Source organism: Tribolium madens, unplaced genomic scaffold (assembly GCF_015345945.1).
Source record: "Tribolium madens isolate multiple individuals breed KSU strain unplaced genomic scaffold, Tmad_KSU_1.1 Scaffold_2;HRSCAF=44;Tcas5.2_LGX, whole genome shotgun sequence".
Lineage (NCBI taxonomy): Eukaryota > Metazoa > Arthropoda > Insecta > Coleoptera > Tenebrionidae > Tribolium > Tribolium madens.
The window spans coordinates 7,297,587-7,314,238 of record NW_025400995.1 but is presented as its reverse complement, the minus strand read 5'-3'; the positions used below and the strand labels follow the sequence as shown (position 1 = coordinate 7,314,238).

At 32.8% G+C, this 16,652-nt stretch overlaps 1 protein-coding gene across 3 annotated transcripts in view; it reads left to right on the top strand.

Moving 5' to 3' along the window:
- Positions 1 to 16,652, top strand: part of LOC123006876 (nucleolysin TIA-1) — a 144,728-nt gene that overhangs the window by 104,696 nt on the left and 23,380 nt on the right. For all 3 annotated transcript variants that reach the window (XM_044401774.1, XM_044401775.1, XM_044401776.1), the window contains one exon: positions 2,333 to 2,420. In XM_044401774.1, coding sequence (XP_044257709.1) covers positions 2,333 to 2,420 — 88 coding nt within the window. The remainder of the gene's footprint in view (positions 1 to 2,332; positions 2,421 to 16,652) is intronic.

Here is a 16,652-nt window from a genome sequence, read left to right as displayed (position 1 = left end):
AACTGAGTAATGAGTGTTCGATCAGTGTCGTTTTTGAAAAGACAACAATCGTTATTTATATGTTCAACTTTGTTAATAATCAAATCAATTACTTCCTTGCAGATAGTTGTCAATTTAGCAATCAATCTTTGTCATTTCTGTAGTGAACCATATAGTCTACTGTCTATGTTGTAATTTATTGAGGTGATCGACAAGTTTTGTTATAGGAAAACGAAATTTGTTTCATGACTAATGGTCCAATTAAAATCAAGCAATTGGAAGCAACCAAAGCAAATATTTTCTGAATAACGGACCATAATCGTGGTTATTGGAAAATAGTTTGATTTTATCTACAGGAAAAAGTTTTTGGTGACAAATATCGCACAAAGTTAAGTGGAATGCGTTCGCGAATATTTATCTTGTCTTCGGTAGCAAAAAAACACTTGAAACTGGCTATAAAAATACGAACAAATGTGTTTAGCACAAAATATTTGAAAATTAGAACACCGGTAATCAGCAAGTCATTAGACATGAATGCATTATTACAACATTATCTTCCGAAACTTATAAGAAATTTATGCCTATTAAACCAAAGTATTTTTATAAGAAACAACACTATCGTAATAACATGTTGTAACAAAACGTACTTAACGACCTAAGTACAAGAACAAGAATAAGAACGTTATATGACTCATTGTTTTAATCTTATCATTAAAAACATAAACATGCAATGGTCAAAAAATTTGCGGATAAAAAACACGCTCTAATTAACTGTAGTCGGAAACAGTTTATAATGTTGACTTTTTAGAATAAACTCTAGCTAGATTTGAGATTTGGAGATACTATTATTTATTCATTTACAATTTACAGAAGGTGATAACTGTCATTAAAACCAGCTTTCTATGGTAGACTGTTAGAAATGTTTGATTAACATTTTATTCTATTTTTGGTTAATATAACTACTTAAAAGAATTATCATTTTTTATGTGTTTGTATTAGATGCCACAATTTTGTTGGTAGGGTGAAGTAGTGTGTATTAAGCTTTCAACAAACGCTGACGATTTGTAATTTTCTTATCATTAGATTTAGGGCAAACTATGACAGTTTACGCACTGTCGTGGCAAAATTTGAAAATTTTATTATAAATGGTCTCACGAGTCACGCAATGAAACAGTTTTTTTAGTCCTTCATTCAGAAAGAGTGTTATGAATAGAGATAAGACAAACTTCATTTAACTTCCTTATTTTCTTTCCACCTACACCTAATTCATTAATTACAAAGTGCAATTTTTATATTTTTTTCATTTTTTATTAGCGTTGTGTGTAAAAGACAATTATGGAAAATGGTAGTTTATAACGGATATAATGCTTTTGAAGTTGCATTTTCAAAGTAGAGTAAACAGATAAAATAATTGAAAAGTCAATAAGGTCGTTGCCGGAGGTGAGTACATATGTTACGTTGATAGTTGGACATTAATTGGTTTTAATTTTAAAAAAGATAATTAATTCTCACGTAGAGAGAAAATTGTTTTGAAACTTATTAAGTTGTTTAAATTCAAATTAAACGGGAGTAAAAGTGGTTTTCCCACAAAGGTCTTTACAAAAAATTCAATTCCAGTTTCAATCGGGCCAGTAATACATTTATTTCTAAAGAAACAGGAATTTTAAAATAGCCGATTTTCACCGTAACGATTTATAAAAAGTAAAAATGGAAGCTGATATTAGACTAGTTGTGATATTTCTGGAACATAATCAAATTTGTTATTTTCATACCAATTAATTTTTATTTAGGTTTCGGGAATGTGTGACGGCGGACAGTCGCAAGGATAAACTTGTCCTGGCATAATCCTCGCTTCGCAGTTCGCTGCTCTGTAGATCGATAAACCGACTCCGATCAGATCACACAACCCGAACATAGACTTGAGTTGCGGTTACTCTTGTCTCTAGCGGTGCACTTGCCCCAACAATAAGTCGTAACGACTTAACCCCGACTTGAGCTGACCTCCGCCACATAAGCTTTTAAAAAGCGCCAACTGCATTTCCAACAGGGCGAAATTTTAATTAAAGAATAAATTCTGTAGGGTTGGAAGGGCACGAAATGTGCATGCATTATAAATAGTAGCGATTAATTGATGACCCCAAACATTGCGTAATCGCGGAATTAGAAACTGTGGGCATAATTGATGCAAAAAGGGGAGCCTTGCTCGAATTGTGCGAGGGTGCATGGTGTTGGTCGAGGATCAGACTATTCTAAAACCAGATTACCGGTTAATTTATACCTCCGAGCGATCTGCTAGTTTTGTGTACATTTCTGCCTTCTGGTCCTTCAATAATTAATGTAATTTTCTTTCCAGAGCACCACCATATTTTCGTCGGAGACCTGAGTCCCGAAATAGAGACGCAGACGCTGAGAGAAGCCTTCGCCGCTTTCGGCGAAATATCGTAAGTCCATATATACTAATTATTTTATAATCTCCGCAAAATTAAAATTTTAAATAATGCGATTCATTATAAAACACTAAATGAGTAATTTCATTCCGCTTCTTGACATAGTATTTAGGAATTAGACATATTTTCCGGACGTTTGGGCTACAATTTGCAAGCTTAAATAACCTGGTTTTCCTTTATTCTTTATTGTTTCGAGTTCTTCCTTGTCCTAAACAATGGTCCGTGTTTATGTTCCAAATTAAACGTTAGGATCTCGCCATTTATATTAATATATGTGGACTAGAACAAATGTTAAAAAAGAATATAATGATAAACCCAAATTTAGAAAAGAGGATTTTCTCAAACAATTATGTGCATAGGTAAAAAGAACTTAAGCGGAAATGATATACCTACTTCAGGCAAGATTTTCATACATTTCACCCGATAAAGTCAGTAGCTCACAGCTCACATATTTAAAAACTCAGTTGTTGGAAAAGTGCAAGATAAAATAACAATCCTCAATAACCTCAATAAGCACGTGCTTTCGAAAATCTCTCAAAATCTCGAAAAACTCACAAACAGCGCATTAACACACAAACATATATTTCCTACACTGGAGAAATATATCACGTTCTCATTTTATGCCATTTATTACAGTCAATGCGCCTAAAATATACTCGAATTATGTACAAGTTTTCCAGTTTGTCATTTTTTCATACTTCTGTTTGAAATATTGACACTTATTTGAATCTGTCTTGTGTGAGGTATAAATACGTAACTAATTCATCTTTTAATTTCCAACTAGAAAAAGATTACAGAAATCCATCAAACCGTAAATTTAGCTTGACGGAGATGCAGAATTTCCTCAGAGCAAATATGTATATATTTAGAAATTTTATTAAAGAGGTTTTATTGGCTCGAGCACGTTCATTCATTTTCACATAATAAAAGTGCAATAAACTTCCCCAAAGCAAATATCGCAAGCGTGTTACTTATGAAAAAGTTTTATGTTGGTAACCGTGCAACTGCTACGCATTCAGGAGCGCAAAACATGAAATATTTAAAGAGTTTCACGTTGTCCTGCTATAAATATTACGAAGGCGAACAAATAAAAATCTACTATTTACTGTCGAATTTTAGGTCGGTTGGGACCTAAAGTGGGATCACACTAATTCCAAACTGCATTAATTAATTATAACTGTCGCACCGACAAACATTCGTCAACTAATGAATAACTGTCATTATTTATTTCGCCATCGGAACTTTATTTCCTAATACACCCATTATACGGAACATCACGTGTCGCAATGTCGTAAATAATCGATACCCACTCCTTGAATGTCATTTCACAATTTTTACTATTTCACCGCAGTACTGATGAAACTCGTCTCATTACATCCACCTCACATAATTCCTCAGCCCTAAACTTTTATAGGACTCTATAATGTAGTCCCAGTCTACATCAGCATTCCAATGTAGATATTTTGTATTATACATTGGCTTCCTACTTTCCTAACGACTTACTTTACACACCTAAATTGCTAATTCTAAACGAAACCGCACAGATTCATCACGCTGTAGGTACACCAACTTATAAAATAATACACAGCACATACACATGGAACTTTTATAGCGACACCATAAAAGATAGTGTTCTTAGCATACCTTCGCTAAACTTTACTACACTTTTTACTGCACCTGATAAAAATCGTTCCTTTTTCTCTAATTTGTTTTATTCATAACTAATTCAAAAATTAAATTCACGCTTTGTACGCTTATTTCCACTCCGATGTGTCAATCGTTTGATCTCCATTTTATATGCCAAAATGTACCTGTTTATGTACGTCACACTCAGTTAAATGCAGTTAAAGGAGATTACATCTGTTGCTTTACTCATTCTGTATGTTCTCTTTGTTCACTTTATCCACCCGCTAATCTCACCATTAGTTTTAAACAAAATTCTCATATGCGAGATGCCATATTCAACATAAAAGCTATACATATTTAAATACATAGGAACAACTGCTCATTTAATTTTTAAATTTAGTTGATATAAGACATACTAAAGCGCAAAACAATTGTGGTTGCATTAATTACGAAAAAATTGTAATTAAATTTCCGTGAATTGATTAGCTACACTTATTTTAATTTCTTCCCTTTTCTGTGCATAAAAAATATTGTTATGACAGAAAGCTTTAAGTTGTGCTCTATAGTGTTGACGTCGAAAGAACACAAGATTTTGGAATAAATTTGACCTGAAATATGTAGTTTTGTGTTTTTTGAGTGTGGAATTCAGCTATTTTGTTGATGGTATTGATTTGGTGTTAGTTGCGACTGTTGTGGTTAAAAATAAGAAAGTTGTGTTAATCGCGTGCATTTTAGAATTTTTCTTGCATGCGGAATGCTGATTTTTTAGGTGAGTGCATATCGTTGATGTTTTGTGGAGGTTTATAATACATGCACAAATTCATGCTGCGTATTTTCCAGGGTAGGTTAATAACGCCCTGTCGGTGATCACAAAAGGAAGTTAATTAGGACAGTAGTATTGCGTTTGATTTAGCTGGACTAAGAGAATAATGAAATTTTTGTAAAGCCAGTTCTTTGTTAATTATTTTTTCGAAATTTCCCGCAAATCTGGAGATATTCAAGTAGATAAAATCGCGTGATGGAATAAAGCTGAAAGAAATTTCCCCGTCAGTTTTTATAAGAAAATGCGATTGTAAAGAAGTAAACAAAAGTTGAGGAAACGGTAAACAAAATTATGAGTTTACAAAAGTATTTATGTTAGTGTTGACTGAGTGTGCAAGTTCTAAGAACCAGCGCGATCAATGAGAAAATTAATCTTACAAGCGATCATTGAGGGAACTTCACGGCCAAAACCGTTAGATTTATATAACTGGCGTCAACGGTGATGGCTGTCGTCCTTTTAAAACCGTCCAGGAATGATCAGGGTCGGATAAAGAGTAATTCCGCTTGCGAACGAGATTTCGACACATTTACTTTTTTCAACTAAACTCAATTTTCTCATATAATTGCGTCAATTTTGCCTAATAACACGAAAATGTCTGCAATTCGTTTTTTTTTCTCAATCCTAATATTAATATTGCTATTACGGCAGCAATAATTATTATTATTAGAAAGGATCCTTGATTACAAAATCAGCACAACAAGCATTACCAATCATATCGGGTGTCTGGGCTGGATTATCGCTCCATAATAGATCAAATCCCGATCGTTCAGTTTAATAATAGGACAGGAATATCCTGACTGGTGCCTATACAAGCTAAAAGAAACAAACCGATTGCTTCTAACAAGCATCTGTCAATTTTCGTGAAAAACACACACTCAAATCTAAACAATTTAAATAATCTGTACCATTCACAGACTAAGCACTTTGCTGCTCAATTAGAAATCGTGTTAAATTTATTGATTTTTTTGTTTTATATTTTAAATTAACAAATATTTTGTTAAAAATACTTATCTGATAGTAACAATTTACGTTTAAAATAACAAATTGACATAAATGAAAGACGATTTCCGTATTGAAATCAATTAAAAGTACATATTCAAAACAGTATAACTAGAAATGTTTGTTATAACTTCAAATAACACAGCTTACATCTTGTGGTTTAAAATATTATTCTAATTTGAAAATATAAAGTATATGGTATATTAAATTATAAAACTCAAACCACCAATTTATTTTATTTGAAGTTGTAAACTGACTTTAAGAGAAAGAAGTATGAAGCATTTTACTCGTATTTGTGCTTCAAAAAATTGTAAAAGAAATTCTTTTGCTACTTGGTAAAATATTTTGTATATTACGAAATATCAGAAAAGTCATTTATTAAAATTATTCTGCAAGTTTACTTAGCGCAGCTCTTGTTTTTTAACTCTAGTTTTTTTTTTTAAGTTTTAATCTGAAATGAGCAGAACAGGTTCCGGAACCGGTAAAATCTTGCATATCTAGTTAGTATACGCAGTATATGCATTAACAGGGTAATATCCCTAGTAAAGTTAGTACCGTGCTGAAAATAATCTGTGTTATTCAAATTATTTATATGTGTGTATTAGAGTTATAACAGAGTGAGCATAATGGTTCGCACAATTCCGGAGCAAATAGTTTCGGTTGGAATTGTTGCATTATGCCTTTACCTTGACGTGCTTGTAGATAACTGAGAATGAAGAGTTTATATCATATTATAATATGGTGGTATGACAGCGTGAAACATTCATCCCTTGAGTCACCTTACTACTCACACTGTTTTATGTGTTGCGCTAAGGCGCTGTCTTAACATTTTATATTTTAATAAATTCGAGCGTTAAAAGTTTTACAAAATTTTTTTTGATACGCGCTACTCTACACACTAACTTTATAATAGGTACATAAGTTGAATACGGCAACTTTAATAGTAGTCGCTCTATGTATATTTCTCTAGTAGGTAATGCGATTTGTTTTACAAAGACATAAAAGGCATTTCTTTAACCATCATTTCATATTTACAACGTATTGATGTGCGCGTATTCGAGGAACATTCCTTTTCATTCACACTATTGCCAAGATTACCGTTATTATGATTTATTCCACCGCGCGTCCTTAGAGTTATTAAGAAATTTTCACTGCCTCTATGAATAATAGACTGTTTCTACGGATGTTAAAATGCGTAAGCTACTTTGCAGTTATCTTAAAAGCAGAGACTTACAGATTACGTTTTCCTCGTTAATCCGCGCAAATTATTATAAAGTAGATAGTGTTGCATATTTTATGACTACAGGTGACGTCATCAAATTTTCCTAACAAAACCGCGCTACCTCCCAAATCATTTTCTACAAGCAAACGAGCTTTCCCTTCTTTGCCTTATATGAAAATAAATTCCAAAACATCTTTCTCTTGTTATCTCCGCTGTCTCTGCAGATTTAGGCTACTTTCGAAGACCAAATCCGCTCTTTTAATTTTTTACGTATTTATCCGGCAAAGTAAAAACATCGCATTTCCGCTCGTACCCTGCTGTTTCCTCCAAACATACAAACATCACAAATTCATTTACCTATAATCGATTTCATACATTTTTGTCGAAAACAAATTCATTAATTTTGAACCTTTAGACACATTTTTCTAATATTTATACTTACGTTGTGGTATACCACAATGAAATTACAAACTAAAAATGGCAAAAACATCTTTAACCGCTCACCAATAAAGTACACGCTGTTACTTTATTAATTGTTGTATACTGGAACATGAAAAAAATAATGTTAGTATGTGTTGTTCGTTAACTAAAATTATTTTCGGATAATTCGCACGTGTTTTTTCAAATCAGAGTTAAAATTATTTGTAACTATGTAAAGTTTCCAAAAAAAGAATTGTTTGGAAAATGAAAACTGGTGGAGAGTTATTTTTATTCACTTGTAAAAGCTGAATCTTTTATTGTGAACATTCTATCGCTTACCAGATAATACAATAGGTAGGTATGTACAATACGGATCGTGTGGTGAAGCATAATGTGTAGACTTAGAATTCCCAAAGTACTGCAATAAAGAATTATTACCAACATGAATTTTAATCGAAAATATTTCGTTTTATAGCCCAATTAGTTATGATACTAAGTATAGAACGTTCAATGAAAATCTATTGTAGTGTGTATTTGAGAAAAAATATGAAACATTTTATTGTAAAAATATGTAAATTACACATAACGGAAATTTTAATAAAAATCGGCTGCCGCAAAAGCTAAAAACATTATTAATTCATTAGAAAATAATACTGTGGAAACAGGTAGTAAATATTTAGACATAACGGAAATACAGGTCAGGGAATTGAACACAAGTTGATCACTTGGAATAACAATGATTCTGCGTTCGAATGCCGCGTTGTTACCTGTCATTTTTTTATAAATTTTTACAAGAATTTAAGAATTTTATCTTAAATGTCGGAGTTAAGATTTGGCGCAAAGTGCCTAAAAGAATAAAATTTAACCTAGTGACACATCGTCGCCGAGGATATCACTCTATATTAAATCGGTCGGATTGTTCCGAATAGCCGTTTGTACCATAACTCCTTTCGTAATAATATGTTGGCTGAGTATATTGAGACGAATTTACACAATTCTTTTGTTCTATATAGTGGCACATTCTCTGGTTATCAAAGCTGTGGACTTTGTGTCGCGGCTGGACTGCATTAATGCGTAGGCGCCAAAGAGACTCCTCACAAACAATTGTTAACTGTTCGGTCGAATATTCTACTAGTTGCAGTTCACAAGAAGTTATTCGAGTTTCTATTATCAAGGATCTATTGAAATGCGCGCAAAGCTTCATCTTTTAATCTAAGCCGTGCAAGAGTTGCAAGATATCGAGAATGCTACCTGTCGCAGATGCATTATCAAATCTCTTCCGATATTTTTTGTGCAAATTTAATCCGAAATTGTAATCTAAAATTGGAAATTTGCGCCCCTCACGGTAATGCACACCATGTCCCAAGGCCACTTAGCAAGTCTCACCTACGTCACGCTCTTCAAATTGTTCAACATTTTGTACACAAATTAGAATTCAATTAACATTCAAAATGCAAATTGACTCCTATTGGGAATTCTCAGATAAAGCATGAAACAAATTTATTTATTTAGCAGCTTGCTTACGTTACCTACCTAAGAATTTGTTACGTTTCATCACTTTTCAAATGAAAAGCAAATTTTTCAAAACAAATATTAAATTTGTATTAGGACATCCCTTTTCATGCCTAATATGTTATGATGATGAATGATTTCCTTCTTCCGCAAGCTATATATCCTGGGAAAATTACTTTACTAACATTTTGATCAATCGATAGATTGCATGTAAGTGAATTTTCAGTAATTGGTGTAAATTTTCATGTCGTGAACGATTAACGTATTTTTCTTCCTTTTAACAAATTTTTTCTTCTCTAAATTTAATATCGTGTTTCTCCTTTAATTAATGCTCAAGTCATAATACTAATGTGATTAAGTAATTTATATTTGGAAATGCATTAACAGACTTCAAGAGCTTTGTCGGAAAAATTCACTCAGAAGAGTATTACCAATGCTTCAAGCAATCGGCCCTTGAAACAATCAATATCAAAGCTAATTACACTCCGAATAAATTTAAATTTGTGTTGAAGTTTTATTTCAATATTAAAATTTCGTTAATTTTTTATCTATCTAAAGCAGTATAGTGTAAACTGTAACGTTATACAAAATAAACATTTGCAAATTATCTAGCCATTGTTTAGCTTTTTGTTAAGTTATAATGTTGTTTATCTTGTTTTCATTAAAATTTGAAAAAATTTGCTGCTGGAACAAAATTTTGGTTTAGCAGTGCCGTCAGTCATAATAAATGTGAAATGTTTTTAATTTTAATTAATGTATAGAAGATAAAAATCCAATTATGCGAAAATGGTTGATAAATACCCTGTAAACAGTAAATAAACATGAAAAGTTGGTGTTATCCTTGAATTTTATTAAGTTCCCAGTTTGGCGTAGTTTTGCAAACTTTTTGAGTGTAGTTGGAATGGCAATGAATGCGAAGTGTCCGAAATAACACTATCCTCGTGATAGGAATATCAACGACAATTCCGTGTCTACGCCAACTCGATATTGAAACATCAAGTACGACCACCGAACGCTGACGCCATCACTGCTACATTTCGACATTTTGCTGCTTTTATTGTGTATAAATTCTCCTGCATATAAATGCGACAAAATAAAATACGTATTCTATAATATACGTATTTCAAAACGGTAGCGTTTTTAAAAGTTTATGACTTAGCCACCGTTTTCATGTTGTCATTTTAGTCCAGATTTCCGCCTTTCCACCCATCAAACGGAATCATTGCGCTTTATGACTCGACAGTAATTATTACTTTCTTCCAACTTCTCCAAACAAAATTTAAACAATTGAGATTTCTAAGCTGAAAGTGCCTTGACCTTGATTTTTGTTTTAACCTTCCAACAACCTCTAATTCTTCATTTTGAAATTCCCAACATAACAAACATAAAACTTCGCAACACTAAATTAGTTGCAGAAAATGTAAAGCATCCCACTTGTGCGACAGAGAACTTGAATTCGTTTTAACAATTACGTCTGGCAAATTAATTCAACTTCTTTACTGCACACGTGGCGGACTTTATACTTTTAAAATATTCCTTCTCAAATTTCATTGAACCAAATTTCTTTTAACGAATCTATGCTAACAACCACATATTTTACCGAAAGTTAAAATAAAAGATTTGTAAAAAGTGAAGGAACATTGCCGAAAAATGTTGGTAGGATAATATTTTGTAAAGAACACTGAATAGGGAATTATTTAAGTGGCCGCGGATGTGATAGCATAATCAAAATGCGTCCTTTACCGGTAGATCGTAACTGAAAAAACTCTTTACCATGTGTCTGTTTTTATAGTGTATAATGTCGCCCACCACCGTTGACTAGAACAGTTTATTACACCTAACATGCAATTTCTAGAGCCAACTGGGAGCAAACACACGAGCAAGAGAAGAAGATTTTATACAATCATAAAATTTCCGAATTACTGTTGCCCTATAATAAAGGCATTTGGTTGTCATTTTATTATTATCATTGCAGCATATCTTATACTTTGAATATTTCCCTGCATTCCGTTAAAAGAGGTAGTTTTTGTTTTTTATTTTGCAATCTTTTCTACCAGTGTGTCAACAATAAAGCAAATAACACCCAAGAGAATATTGCAATTTCGCATTGCAAACTTGATGTCATTTCCGTTACAAAAAAGACAGTAATGTTGTTTGAGTAAATTGTAAGTGACTTGACAGGGGTTTATTAGTAGTGAAATATCGAGTCGAGTTTGTGTAGCAGAATAAATAAGGAAAGAACTGGGGGTGTCTCAATTTCCAGGTACAGTCTGTCCAAATAAAGCTGAATCACTAAAATGTGACCAAGTACCAACGTTTTATTATAGCTTCAGTAATGCACTTTTGTTGTTTTTCGATATAACAGCTTTAAATTCAATTTTTATGAGGTTTTATTTCAACGCACAGTAATAAAAAATATTTTCTACGTCATCTATAAAAATATGATATTTATATAAATTTCGGTATTGAATAATCGATATTATCATTTAACGTGCTTCAAAACTTTTCGTTGTTAAACTTGGGGCAAAGTTTACAACTTAAGCTCGCTTTGTCACTGTATATCGACTTTAGTAATGAGAGTATTACTTGACACGATGCTAGTGTTACTAGCTGACAACAAACCATTGAAAAATTGCCATTATGCCCGAAAATAAAATGGAAAAATTGCGACTCGAGGTAGTGGTGCATATGCAGAAGTTAATCGAATACGAGTTTGAGAAGTGGTGCAGAAATAGACAAAACGTCCAAAATTAATGTGTGCAAGCTGAGTTATATCGTTGGGATCCAATGAGTGAAAAAGCATTTGACCTGGAAAGCGGCGTCAAATTTAAACTAGAGCAGATGTTAGTGTCAGATGTAAAAACAATTTTTGTGAACGTTTAACGGTAACAGTTGCGTGTAACGCATTCAGTATAGAAAAGCGAATGTAGCAAACATAGCGAAAGCTCGTTTACAATTATAAGATGCTTTATTGCATTTTAAACGTCGAGCTACTCTTAAAAGTCAAATAAAACTATACGGTCTGTGCTTGTATTATTGCTGCTGTAAATTGAAGTTTGTTAGCGCTCCACACTTCCAATAATTCGTTTCTTCCTGGCGTGCATCGTACGGGGTACTACAAACTCGCTCCTAAATGGAGAAATCTCCCTCTTACTGCTGTCTGCACCTGCCATGTGTTATATTAATTAATGTTTATCTAGGAAGCGCAAAAGCTGTCTGAACAAATTACACAACACCAGACAAAACTTGCATGCAATAAGAAGAAGCTTTATTATTTAAAATTTAACAAAAACTATTGCTTACACGAGAATGTAGCAACCGTCGCGTTTTAAAGCTTGTCATTCACAAATCTTTTAATTCGGCTGTAGATCCGAATTCTTCGAATTTTTATGTCGCTATTAATTCCGAGTTAATTGCACCTGGACGGGTGTTAGTAGCAAGCTGGGAATCAGTTAGGCGCGTAAATAAGTAGTGATTATTCAAAATATACCACACACAAGCTGAAATGAAATTAGACTATAAATATTTTGAAAAGCAATTTCGCAGTCCCTTCAGAGCGAAAGGTATCCCGAACGGCGAGATCAGTCTTTGGATGGGGAAAGGTGAACTCGGCACTGTAAACAGTAGTTCGCTCCTCCGGGAATCCGCCTGAGGAATAGACTAGATTAAAGATTGAACATAATAAAGTCATGAATACCGATTTGTATTGTAGCTCCGTTAAATAATTTATCCTCAATGAACGCACACAGGACAATGTCGTTGGAAACCGGAGTAGGGATTATTCACAAGGGATGGAAAACATTTGCGGACCCAAAATGTGTTACATTTCCTCTATTAATTGCTATGCGAATTGTCGTGAAATTTTAGGCTATATTGTCATCGCTCATTCCGGTTTTGCATTATCAGTATCATGTTCAGATCGGCGCCAATTCCCATGAATTTATTCAATTTCTACCTAATTATCCTCTGACACTATCGCACTACTTTCATTTAATTTTATTTAATTGCTGGTAATTAGCTAGGTGATTATGGAAGTTACTATTATGCATGAGTCTAATGCGCCTGGCACGTTGCCTGAAATTATAATATCCCAAGCCAGGTTACGACAAAGTAAAGCTTTTAGCTTTCAGTTTTTAAGGACATTGGTAGCATCTTTACAGAAATATGTCTAATTCCTAAACAAAAAATGCAACAGTTAGCCGAATGTTCATAAAAAATAAACCGTAACCATTAATATTCCTTTACATGTCATTTACAATTCGATGTCAATTGAATTGTAATTAAATTTAAATTTACAACTACGTAACTGTTACTACTGCAGCAATTTTGACTTTTGATTTGTTTACAATTAATAATTTACGGCAATTTAAATTTAAACTTGCATTTAAAATAATTTATTTTCTTTTATTAGTCGCGTGTAATTAAGGCTTGCATTTATCTTCAAGTCGCAGTGAAAATTTTAAATACGTTTGTCGATACGTTTATTGTCTATTGATTTTGCGTTATTTTATAAATAAATCAAACTTCATTTCTAAGCTCAAAATGCATTGTACAAGTGTTTGGGTAACGAAAAAATCACTCCTGGCTCGTCCACCCAAATTCAGCGTCACTTACAAAATAAAATTGTAAAACAACGAATAAATGGTTTTATTACCTAATGTAAAACATTAATTAAAAACATTATTAAATTCAACTTGACCAGTTTCGTATTTAGTACGTAGACAGAGTGTTTTAAACAGCCAATTCTATTACAAGTGGGATTAAACAGAAGCATTATTGCCCAATACCCACCGGTTCAAATTGCGTAATTTCATTCAAAAACAATATCGCATCTGATTTAATCCACAATTTTTTGCGTGCTTCCCCTCTCCAACACGAAAAAGGATAAAACCGCATGTATAAATATCAATCAGTATCAGCTTGGCATTTAGACCATATTTAACTAGAGCATAAATGCTATCGAATGAGACTATAGCATTTTCTAAACCAACAGTGTATGTGTGAGGCCTCTAGAATTAATAATACTTCAAACGCTCGGGAAACTGACGTTCTCTACAATTCACGCTTAAACTCCTTTCAAAACAATGAAATCTTCTTTCTGCATTTTTATCCTTACACAAATTCCAAAAATTGAAACACAATAGAAACTACAAACCGCCAAATACAATTTCTTACCAGAGACATATCTACAAAGCAATGTTAAGTTTCTAAAAATTTTACTAACTACTATTAATAATTTGACAAATTGTACGATTTGACCTATCAGAATACAGTTATTTTATATAAGTTATTTTAGTCTCATTAAAATATTTTTTAAATTAGTATTTGCATACATTGTTTTGCGTGTTTTTTTTATATTTTGTGAAATGTTTATTGTTAAAATAAAAGTGTTACATATTTAAATTAAGTTTACAAAATTTTACCCCGGCATCTCCACCAAATTTGGTACACTTGGTCAAAAATGTGAATCTTTTTGATTTGTGGTGATTGTGTCCCATATTTGAAAGCGGAATATTTGTATCATGTTATAGGGGCAGTAATATCTCGAACCTTCTACGGTATGATTATATTTTGTCTGAATGGCGTATTTGTGACCCTCGGGAGGTCAACCGATGTCAAGCTGATATCTATATCTAGCCCATACTTGAGTATAGACTCGGGCATTTTAGTAAGCGAGGGTGAATATGTGTGGTCTGTATAAATTAATGAACACTCGAAACAGCACCAAAATCCACCCCTTCTTAAAATTGAATGTTAGGCCGCATTCACGGTCGCACAACTTGAAACATCACGCGTTTAATTAGCCTAACACAGTTGCAATAATTTCAGTGGAAGTTTTTGCAGCCCTCCGCATTAATCGCATGAATAACAATGCGCCAAACTAGCAATCCTCTTTCTATGTTATCAGCGACAAAAATATCAGGATATTTTATGCGTGCATTTTCAAAACGGGTGTAAGAGCCGATATTAGATCTCTTCAACCTTTATAGTGTTGTTTTTACGCTTTATGGTATTCATCTCCGGCATCTTTGTGTAAATTAATATGTAGCAAATAATAATAACGTCTAACATCCACTCGTAATGGATTCGAGCGAGGGGCTTAATCTCCGGGGCGACATAAGTCCGGACCTGTGCAGAAGAACACGATAACGCGTCATCATAAACTACGCTTTTACTGGCGGAAATGTGCCTTGCTAGGCCTTCAAACTAAGAATGCCTCGCGCTAAGAGGCTGATACACTCCGCTTTAAAGCATTCCTTAATTACGGATTTTAAAACTTATCTTGGAAAGCCCTCCACACTCAGATTTGCCTCGATTCGGTTTTACCATATCCGGTAAAAACCAATAGGACTCGGAAACAATTCAATTGGTTTTTTTAACTAAACGCACTTACGCTTTCCCATTTATTTTTAACAAAACAGCACACACACCACACATAAATTCCGCGCCATGTTGCGTTTACACACATCAAAATAGAACCAATTTTGCACAATACACAGGCCAATTCACTACCAAATTTATTATTAACTAAATCAAAAACAAAAACCACGCTAAAGAAATACCTTCCAAAAGCTACACAATTCATAATGTGTGTAAGCTCTGGTTTATGTTTCATGTTTAGCTACAGCAAAACCAATCCGACTTTGACGCATTCACGCAAAACTTCGTTGTTTTTACAACAAAAATCACTTAAAATTTAGTAGCACATGACAAAATTATTTGATCAATTATTCGTCATTAAATCTGATATTCCGTTTTAAGCTGGTTTATTAAGAATTATTTCAAAACTAAAAGTATATCGTCAGATTATATAGTTATACAGGGTGTGCCAGAACTCGCGCCCCAGAGAAAAATGCCATATAAGGTAAGATACTAGGTAAGTACATGGAAAAATTGTTTAAAAAAATTATCTATAATTTCCGAAGTTATGAGAGTTTAAATTTCGCACTTTGACTCTATTCATTTCTGTTGGAAAAATAATTTTCCAAGTTTTTTTGCTACAGGCTATTAGAAGAGGAAAAAAAGGAAGCTATATTCTAAATTGTAACTCTGTTTAATGTTATTTGTGGCTTTTGTTGGCAAGATCATTAGTATCATTAAATTGACATAAAAAAGTCAAATGTCAAAATTTAAATGTCAAAATATTTTGACGATAGAAATTTGTAAACATTTTTTTTCATGTTCCTGGTAGTTTATCTTATTTTTCTCTGGGGCGCGAGTTCTGGCGCACCCTGTATAGCTACAACCGGTATATATTTTTGGGTCATACATAAATCTACTGTTTTGAAAGCTTTTATGACACAATAATAACACTAAACATACATAACATAACACAGCACAAAAATTATATTATTTACAATAAATTATTCTTTTTTTAAAAATCTACCAATGTTATCTTTATTTATATTTTGGTGTCACTATTTACTATTATAAAACTAGCCATTTTTTAAAACTCTTTCTTTGTTTTTTCCTCAGTTTAAACCTAATTTGGTCGAAGATCGAAGGTGATAAGAATGAATTTTTTTAGGAACTTTTAATTTATTGTTTTTATGTCAAAAGTAAAATTAGTTATATTTTTCATCATTTCGTCTTTTTCAACTGCTTATTATGAAGAAAAAATTAA